Below are 10,750 nucleotides of genomic sequence, written 5' to 3' on the forward strand. Positions count from 1 at the left end.
ATAGACCCAGGAGATCACAGATGGGTCGGCATGTGGTGGGGTGGATTCCTGCTTTGCGGTCTGCTCCTAATCTTAGTAGCAATTCCGTTCTTCAGTTTCCCGAAAACTCTCCAACGAGAGAAAGAGAAGATAAGAATTATCGAGAAAAATAAATCAGCCTCTCAGAAAGAAAAGGAACAGTACAAGGAACCCAAAAAGGAGAAGCTTGACGATAGTGGCTATGGCAAGGATGTGAAAGGTAAATATGCACTGAAAAGAATACTTCAGAAACTATACAGAGTGGTACAAACAAGCAAACAGTGATTCTATATGCAAAAATGAGTCTAAAAATAAGGATTAGGATTTTTCATTTAAGGCTTCGTTTTAAAAATAAATTTCACAATTAGCAAAGAGTACATATACTCAGCTGTGTACTAAACATTCATTAACACGTTTTGAAATTTAAAAGATAATATTTTTAGCATTTAATCGATTTGAGAATGACTAGTTAATAAATACCACAGGAAAAGAAGAATTCATCATACAATAAATTGAGATGAAATTGAGGTTTTTGCATCTTTGTCTACTTTTGAGCATTTCTTGCCTTATTTTAGTACAAAATAGCAGTAAACTATTTTCTTCTATAGTTTAGCAGAATCACTGTTAATCACCTCATCATTCTTTACACTTATTTTTGTATTTAGAATCACCTTCTGCCTGCCTGCTCCACCAGTCCCGAGACTCTCTATTTATCATCAAATGAAAACCCAATTTTCTTTCCCAGATATTCCAAGGAGCATGTGGAGGCTGGTGTGCAATCCAGTATACGTTGTGACTTGCTTGGGAGCGTGTATGGAACTGGTGATAGTCTCCGGTTTCGTCGTGTTCCTCCCAAAGTACCTTGAGACCCAATTCAGCCTAGGGAAGAGCCAAGCCAGCGTATTCACTGGCTCTATAGCGATACCTGGTGCCTGCATCGGTATATTCTTCGGCGGGTGTTTGCTCAAACGTTTAGAATTAAGACCGAAGGGCGCCGTGCAGTTCGTCCTGGTCTCGAACATCATCTGCCTAGTGTGCTACGGCCTCCTGTTTTTCCTCGGCTGCGACAACGTCAAAATGGCTGGGACCACTATTCCGTACTTCAACAGCAGCACGAAGGGCCCGGAGCCCTTCCAAGTAAACCTCACTGCCGCATGCAACTTCGGTTGCGAATGTCGAACTAACGACGTCGAGCCAGTTTGTGGCAACAACGGTCTCACGTACTTCAGTCCCTGTCACGCAGGTTGCACTGCCTTCAGCTCCAAATCGAATTTCACCAACTGTGCATGTGAGTAGAATTTAGACTTTAATTGATGAAACAGGTGCAGCTAAGTAGTTTTCCAGATCTCTCGAGTGATTTGTTAAATCGTACAGTTTTTTGCTTTTTGTTTTTAGTGGTTTCAAGAATTTTGTAGAACGTAACTTTATTTATTGAACAACGCTGAAGGGTGTGTTTTTACGCTATAACCTCGATTAACACTTGAACTATGATCTTAAGTCAAGTGGTTTCTCGAGTCTGTTAAGTGATTTGTGAAGTCCTGTTTGTTTTTGGAGGCTTTAAAAAATTTTATAAACAGTAATATTATTTATTGAACGAGAATGGACATAATTAGTTTTCGCACTTTTCATGGGCACACTGGGTTCCTTTTGCCTGCGACTATTTTTTTTAACATCCTAAACTTCCAAAATAATCTGAGTAAATTTGGAATACTTATGAAGCTTTTATTTTAATGTGCTATCACTACTTGGAGTCAAATGTTTGTACTAATAATTAGGAAGAATAAGAATTTGGAAAAAGTTTATGGAAAGATTGGAGTTTACTGTAGAACCTCGATTAACACTTGAATTATATGTATAATAATAGTTTACTGAAAATGATACAATTGATCATCAAAAATATTTTCAAGTTAGAGTCCATTAAATCAGTTAATCGAGGCTCTACTGTACTGATGCAACTTCGCTGTATCTGTTACATAGATAAGATTTTTCATTTCCCAAGTATCTGTCAACAATATTGCTCAACTTCATGGTGTCGTTGTACCTGTGTTAACAGGTATACATGGAAACTTAACAATGCTACCGCCAGCAGCCCCAGAATTCGCAGAAGTGACGGTGGTGCCAGTAGCTACTGCTGGTCCCTGCACTTCTCCGTGTAGGACTATATTTCCGTTTTTAATTTTACTTTTCTTTATGACGTTTATCGTTGCGATCACTCAGATGCCTCTATTGATGATAGTGTTGCGGTAAGTCAGTTTACTACTAAGAACTAGTAGTAGACTGCAGATGTTTATGTAAATTCCTATTTGCAGAGACAAAATTAGAGAAGTAGAACCTAATTAAAGGCTTGTTTCACTTTTAAAATATTGTAAAATGTATTTATCTTTCGATAATTTCTACATTTTCCCATATTATGTGGATTTCTGCCCTTTTTTGCATATTGAAATTTTGTATAAATGCATAAGGATCTGCAGTGTAACTATTATCTCGAAAAATTCTTAATATTAATACCACTTTATTTATACTAGTAATCATTTAACTCATTTTATTTAAATTTTCGCTTCAATACAGGTCAGTTTCAGAAGAAGAGAGATCGTTCGCTTTGGGCATGCAATTTGTAATTTTTCGACTGTTTGGTTACATACCTGCTCCAATTTTATTTGGTAACTTAATTGATTCAACCTGCTTGTACTGGAAAGGCACTACTTGCGGAAAGAAAGGGGGTCGATGCTTGCTTTACGATATCGAGCAGTTTAGATATAGGTACAATCTTTGGTGCAATTTATGTTTAAAGAAAGAAAAAAATTTAATTTGAACAATTTCTAAATCATTCTGTAATCCTTGCAGATATGTTGGACTCTGTGCTGGCATCAAGATTTTAGCTCTGGCTCTGTTCCTCATTGATTGGTGGCTGGTCAGAAGGAGAAGACAACTGGAAGACCAAGCGCCATCTTTTACTGTTAATGAATTCGTAGGGTCAATTATTAGCCTCGACAAATGTGAGTACATCTGTCCTTGATATTCTCAATGTCTTTACTTTCATAGTTCCTTTAAGTATGGATTCTCACTCACAGTAGATTAAAGACTATTTACAAAGAATATTCTATAAAAAGAATAGTACAATAATTTTGTAATGAAAGAATAAGCTATGAATCAATAAACTGTCATTACTATAAAATGTTGCATCACATAATTAAAGGGACTGTAAAGTTACTAATGTCTTATTGCTGCATGTTCCAAAATGTTTCTAACAGACGCCAACTTCTAGAAACATTTTGTTCACACTGAAGCAAGATCATCCGGGGCACATATAGGTTTTGTTTAGATTTCAAGGCTACAGAAATACAAATTCTGACTGAAACAAGAAACCATAAAGAAACATTTAACAACAGGCTGCAGTTTCAAAATACACGAAACAGCAACAAGAAGTGCCTCGTTGTTGCTTCAGTGGAGATATAGCTTTAAGGAGATCTAAAAAAATATAGATATACCAAGAAAACGTGACACCTGGATACATAAGCCTGTGCCCAGGACTCAAGCTTGCCTGATATATCGTTATGTGTATAATTAACCTAAATTGTTACAGTGTTCGAAGAAAGACCGCACCATCACAATACCGGAGAGGACGCCGTTTCTCCTCACTCAGAATTGTCTACTCCGTCTTCAATCTCGTCGCCCACGGAGGCGACGAAGTCGACGAACTTAGAAGAGACTGGATCGTCGAATCAGACTCAAGATTCGGCGGAGATTGGTAATCGCTCGAAGAGCACGATGGACGTCGACGTTCCCGACACGAGGCAAGCGCCCCTTGCCTCCGAAGAGCCCGACGTGGAAGTGAAACCTTTGACTGGTAAAACAGAGAATCTTACACGGAACGTTTAATGTTGGTCCCACGTTAGAGGCTATACAATTGAATATATCAAAGTGGTGATACGTGAGTCTGTGGCAAATTGTTTTGTCGTCGCGGCCGAACTAACGATCTACGTACAACACATGTGCATTATTGATTTTGTGCAATCCTAAATGATAAACGGGGCTGGGAGGGTGTTAACTCTAAATGATAGGGAGGGAGGGAGCGGGATATCTGTGTATTTATGGTGCTAATATGTACTTTTTTAAAGAGATTTAACGACAAAGTATCGATCTATACCGTTCTGTGTACCGTCAGACGCGAGTTCGACTTTTGTTGAAGGTACGAGCGATTCCTGGCACGTATATATTCTTGCACACATACATACACACACAAGCGACTCTAAAATTATTTTTACAGTGATTATATTTGCTTGTGAAGCTTATCGTTTATCGCCACGAAATGATTTGCCACAGGTTTGTCTCTACGGTTTGGCTATTTTTAGGAACTAATATCATTAGGGTGTACATTTTTACGATGATGCGATATATATGTCAATAAATAGGAAGGTGGATAGGATAGGATTGAAAGTAGCTCGTTTTGGATGCCCTGCTTTCTTAAAAGCTAGTGGTTCTGTCCGAAACGAGTTTTACGATTTAAATGAGCCTTGCACGGTTTCGAGAGGGACTAGAAAAGAGGGAAAGGCCAACAAGGACAAAACTGTAAATATATAAAAATTCCTGCCTTAAGAAATACAAGACTAGACAAACGTATATTTAAAGAAAAAAAAAAGAATAATTAAGTGATAGAATTAATGATCTATGATGAATATCATTGATTGCAGATTGAGAGCTGCGATTTATTTTATAACTTAGGAGTTAGGCTTTCTCAGAAGAAATGTAGTCAATTTAAAACGTAGTGATGTAAAGGCAAGAACACACACACACACATAAGAACGAGGATCGTAGATTCACTCGTTCACCGCAAATATTTGGACACAGATGCGTGTAATAGTCGTAACGTTTTATTCCTTTCCCGCGAGACAGATGTTAAATATCGAAGGAAGAAATCTCACGCTTTCGACAAGCGGCACCTGATCTCTTATTTTGTTTTTCCTTCCTCTGAACATGTTAGCGAGTTGCACTACATTAAGAGCTTTCAAAGAAAGAAACTGTATAGCGTATATGAAGTGAAGAGACCGTGCGTTATCTTCGTGTCCTACGTGTTATAACTCGAATTATGCTTCCAAGCAACGAAAGCTAGTTTCTGTTATTCGACATACGGTGGCTCGGTGAAATCAAGGGTCAATTGGAATTAACTGAGACTCGTCTTGAACAAGTTTCTGGCAGTACACACCGTATATAGCTCACTCATCGTTGTTGTTGAGAGAAGAGTCTACACTTGTTTTGTACCTGAAAGCTTGTATCAATTTCAATATTACAAAAGAAAAAAAAAAGAAGACAAAACTATATAAAACTCACTCAGGAAAGAAATTCTATAGGGCGTAAGAGCACCTTTAATTCAGTTTAAGAATTGAGATTGAGAGATTATAGAAGAAACCACGCTAAATATGAAGTATCTATCGCTAAAAAATGAAGTCCTAGCTTAAGAGAGAGAAATTATAAAAGTTACTTCGGCTCAAGTCCTGTTAAAGAGAGAGAGAAGAACTAAAGAAATTCCAGATGGAACGAAATGACTTTAGAGAAGAATCGTTTATTGCATGAACAGACTATTCGCTTCGGGTACGAAACCGTTTTATAAATGCTTCTACGAACAATATTCTAGTGTTAATTTGTATGCAGTATCGAAAAATGAGCTATCCTACTGGCAAAGACGTTGTCACAGCATTTACTTACGTTCTCAAACACTTACTCTATCGTACGGATATATCTCGCACGCTGTTTGGCCCGTCACTGTCAATTTCTCGAAACTTAGATACACGCTACTATATTTTAGAGGCAATTTTGATGTTTCAACCTGGATTTGCCGCAAAGTCGACCGTTCGCGAGCTCGTTCTCGAGAAGACCGCGCTGATCTCTCTGTAACTACATTACGACTACGATGCACTTACGTACCCTTACTTTGTGATATGAATCTCTCCTCTGGAACGGTAGACTTTGAGGAAATCCGTAGAGATTAACGAATTAATGGAGGAAAAAAAAAAGAAATAAAGTGCTGTGAATAGGGAAGAAAAAGAAATACACGATCGAATCAAATTTAATTCAATTTACACTGGTCGAGGATGAAGTATATTAGTGTACAGGGTGTACAGGGTTTGAAAAGAATGGTAGTCATTGTTTGCAGAATTGTATTTGTGCAGCTGAAGCAACAGGCTACTTTAAAAGTAATCTTTATTGTGAAATTTAATCAGGTTATTAAATTCGGTGAAAACAGGTTTTCTACTTTTTCCTTCCTTTTGTATTTTCTTCTGTTTGCTTGAACAACATTGGTAATTGTTCAATTTCTTAAATAATTAATAGAGCTTACACAATTACTTGTTAGTAGTTTCATGGAAAAAATATAGGTTTTCAGGAATCTGTTTTTTTATTAGTGATCTAGATGCCCAGATTCATCTGCAAATGTCTATGACCCCTACTTTTTTACACCCTGTACATCATAACAATCCCTATGACTTCTAAGCACTTGCCACAGTGTAAAGAAAAGAAGCTACAAACAAAACGTTATCTATTACAAATAAGGAACAAACAAGAATAACAGAAGTTTCAAACAAAGTCCTCTTTCTTTGAACAAAGTTAATGTTATTGCAACAAGAAAGTTATGTTTCATATGGAGCTGCATGATTTTCTAATACGATTGTAAAGAATGTTATAAATAATATTCAGATTAGACATATAGGAAAGATAGAAATATTTATAATGTTGTTTTGAATATTTACAATATTATAATATTTATAATACAGTAGAGATAGAAAAATGTTTAAAATAGTGTGACATTGATACAGATTCAATGACTATTGGAAGGACCATTGTTAGTCGCATAGATGAATTTCCCTAACGAATGGATATGAATCATTCGCAATCTAAACTTGCTGGTTTAAGTTCTTCTAACTTGTCTATGCCTAATAGATTATACCTATCTATTTAAACAGAAACTAGACATGCATATAACTGTGCGTTCCCCTAAGCAATATTTATATTTAAGTTTGCCTCAAAAATTCCTCAGCAGAATAGAATTAAAAAAAAAATGAAAAAGTTTCATAAGAAATTGAATAATTGGATTCTTCCAGTAACATTGAATCCCTCTTGATGTACCCTAGAATATTACAAAAAGAAAACCATGTGGTCTCCCATGAAAACTAAAGTTCTTCACAGTTCATCGAAAGAAGTAGATGCTTTGAAACTTCTACTATTTTACTTAATTATTCATGGAAAACAGATAAAGTTCTGTTCGTAACTCGTCAATTACATGCTCGCAAGTGTGGCAATGTACACCCTGTATACATCCGCCGAGACACACCGCAACTTGTACATACAAATCTAGTTAGAAGGATTTATATCGAGCAATCGAGAAGAGGGTGAAGAAAAACGTGGTACACGTACTATATACGATGAATAGATTTTATGTGGTCGCTACGATAAGACGGCGATGTTTTATTAAAAGCAAGCTAACGACTCCTAGAAGAATATGCGCGCGACCCGCACAATTTTTCAATCGCGTTACTTAAGGATATTTTTACGGAAGCGAAACTATTTCAAATATTGTATACCGCGAGCCACGTTCCCCTTGCAATAATTATGTACCATTTTGCCATTTTGTTCGAATATCCCTCCGCGATCTGATTTATCTAATTTCTCTGTTATTATTGTAATAATCACTGGCACTGTTACTACTACTGCTGCTACACCGCTACTACTATTATTAGTATACGTATTAGTTAATCATTACACTTATTTCTAACGGATATTTTAGTCAGTTCGAACAATGTTTCTGTTTCGTCACGACTATTTGCTGTATGTAACATTCCCAAGCTACAGTAAAAGGAGCAGAAAGAACAAGGTGTTAGAGACGAAGAAAGCGTTTTAAGTATTAGGTAGGAAGTTATATTTAATAGTAACCGAGAATTAAATTAAAGAATGTTGTGTACATAGATATGACTATTATATGATAACGTAAACTGCTTATAGATGTAATGTATTTTTTGTAGGGACCATAATATAAGCAGAACAATATGAGAGAAATTCGAACGGTACTTGAAAGGGTGATATGAGATGGCGAAGGTTCTATGTAAGGTTCACGAAAAGCAATATATGAGTTTGCTTGTGAGGTGGGAAAAGAGGGTTCAGAAATTCAGGGTGTCCTGAAGCTTGTGGTACAACTAAAAGCGCGATTTCAGGTCTGAAAAACCATTCAAATAACTTTTCTATATAATAGTCCTTATTTTGAAGGGAATTAATTATAATTAAAATTCCTTCATTTTTATTTTTTTTTCTTCTTATTTTATTAAAGATAGTGTAAACAAATATTAATTAAAAAATTGTATAGTAATAAATTATTACCTCAGTACAGAGGTGTTCAATTATCACTTAAAGCACCACTTTGAGTGATTAGGTTTTCTGAAGAAATAAATCTTATAGATTTGTACTGCTTTGAAATCTTCTAGTAAGATAAATTTTCAAGCACAGTGGCACGTCTTTTATTGTAAATAGTTGAATTAAAAAATTATTAAGCAAAATACTAATTAAGATCGTGGATGTAATTCACATTTATGAATGAAATTTTCTTAGAAATGGAGACTGGTAGATTACGTTTCGAGCAGAGTTCACTCTCTTCCGGTTCGTACCACCTCTTATGGGACACTCTGTACTAGCTCACAAATTAGAGATACGCGAATTAAATGTTTCAAGTTAACGATTGTACTCGACGAGAAACCACGAAAAGAGTTTGGCCAGGCGAAAGCACGACGCAACAATTTCCTTGTACAAATTTCTGCAGGGGAGACCCTGATGGAGTCTCCTTTTCGAGCAGATTGGCGCAGTGAATGGAATCGGAAAGAGTCAGCAAAGGACAGCTAATTTGGGACCTCGTGAGAAACAAAATATGTACAACTATGAAACCTAATATCTAAGTAACTATAAATGAAACTACAAAACAATTTTTATATAAAAAATACCTACTTAACAGAACCTAACCCTAAACCTTATAATTTTACTTTTCATACACTCTAGTTAACTACAGTTTCTATAAAGGAATTAAATTTTTATATAACACTATAACTTTCTTGCCAGGTCCCAAATTCGCCATTTTGAGCCTCGAAAACCGCGAGTCAAAGGGACGTTCTACTATAAAAAAAAGAAACTAATGAAATGTGTCCTATGTGGTCTCACAGCACCGAGTATTCGCTAACAAAACCTAATCACCGACGTCTAAAAGAATTTTCGACCCGATTTAGGCAGTTTGTACGTGCAACGTGTGCGACACGCTATTTACACGAGATATTCTCGCGCAGCATGCAAATTGTTCGTCCCAGCGTGAAACATCCGATTTCTTTTTATACGCGCGAACGATCGACGTAAAACGATTTCGATCGGCCAGAATTCGTTGTAACTTGAAATATGCCTTAAAAGAAAGAAAGCTAAAACAAAAAACGTAATTAATAAGGAACGCGTGATGGTACAAGTGGCAAAGGAAATCAATGGTGATGAACGATCGTAATTTGCAGAGAGAAAAATATATATATATATATCTATATATCTATAAATATATATATACATCTATAAGAATGTTAGACGTAAGAGAATCTCGTATTGTCGGAATAATTTATCGTTTTCTCGATTATTGTTCGTTTGAACCTCCTCGAATAGGAAGTACGTCGTGCGTGCGCGTTTAACGATGCTCTTTCGAGAAACGTTCTGTTTCCATATCAGACACACGAATCTCTTCCCTTAGATCCATCGATCAAACACTTTGTAAGTCATTGTTAGATCCTAACGTTTTGTTTCACACCACAGATTATAAATCGTCGACGATGGTCGATTGATACCGCCTTTTACTCGACTCATTCGAACTTAATTTTATTTTATTCCTTTCAGACGTAAGGCACAAACAATGTATTTACAATGAATAAATGTTTTGAAACCTGTTAATCAAAGTTTCTTTTCATTTTTCCGCCAAACAATAGTAGGTGTTTAGAAGAAAAGCGTATGTTATATTTCATAAAATTTAGAGAAAAGTAAAAAAGCGTTTTATTACTCACTGTAGTAATTAGAGAAGCAACTGATGTAACAGCCTTTCTTCCATTTTGGAAAATAAGTAATAATCTAATAATGAGAAAATTGATTAACTACAAACACAATAAACAAAATTGGATATAAAAATGAAGAGTATTAAATTATGTAACATGAAGTTATAAAATGTACCATATGAAGTCAAAAACTTCGTCAAAGCGTTTTCTGCATATTATTGACTTCTGTTTTTTGGAAAAACTCATTTCAAAAAATTTGTAACATACACCTTCCTTTCAAACATCCATTTAATTACCTACACATAGCGTTTAGTTCCTGAAAAAGATGGAATATTTTCTGGATTCTGGAAGATTCTAAATTCTAAAATTAAAAAAAACTGTGGACTATTTATATTGGTCCACTGAGAGCAGTCGATGGAGATCAAAGGATTGAGTTTATTGGATGCTAGGTGAAAATATAATTAATACACTGTGTCTTAAAATAAATTCTTATATTTAACGTTTCTGCTAGACAATCAATTAATTGTGCAGTGGTGTTACCATGACGCATAATTGATTCTATTTATTTTCTTCTCGGATATTGGATACTAATCTCCGTTTCTTGGAAACTCGTTTTCCGCTGTCTGAATCAATATTGTTTTACAAGTAAAAGACCACAGACTGCCTTGACTTGCTTTATCTAA

General features: G+C 35.7%; 1 protein-coding gene across 1 annotated transcript in view; it reads left to right on the forward strand.

Annotated features, from left to right (window-relative positions):
* The window catches only part of LOC143186807 (solute carrier organic anion transporter family member 3A1-like), a 98,045-nt gene extending 88,082 nt beyond the window's left edge, over positions 1-9,963 (forward strand). The window contains exons 10-15 of the mRNA XM_076390588.1: positions 5-238; positions 764-1,306; positions 2,072-2,261; positions 2,587-2,778; positions 2,863-3,014; positions 3,602-9,963. Of these exons, the coding sequence (XP_076246703.1) occupies positions 5-238; positions 764-1,306; positions 2,072-2,261; positions 2,587-2,778; positions 2,863-3,014; positions 3,602-3,897 (1,607 nt within the window). The 3' untranslated portion in view covers positions 3,898-9,963. The remainder of the gene's footprint in view (positions 1-4; positions 239-763; positions 1,307-2,071; positions 2,262-2,586; positions 2,779-2,862; positions 3,015-3,601) is intronic.
* Positions 9,964-10,750: the final 787 nt, after the last annotated feature.

This window comes from Calliopsis andreniformis, unplaced genomic scaffold (assembly GCF_051401765.1).
Source record: "Calliopsis andreniformis isolate RMS-2024a unplaced genomic scaffold, iyCalAndr_principal scaffold0022, whole genome shotgun sequence".
Taxonomy (NCBI): domain Eukaryota; kingdom Metazoa; phylum Arthropoda; class Insecta; order Hymenoptera; family Andrenidae; genus Calliopsis; species Calliopsis andreniformis.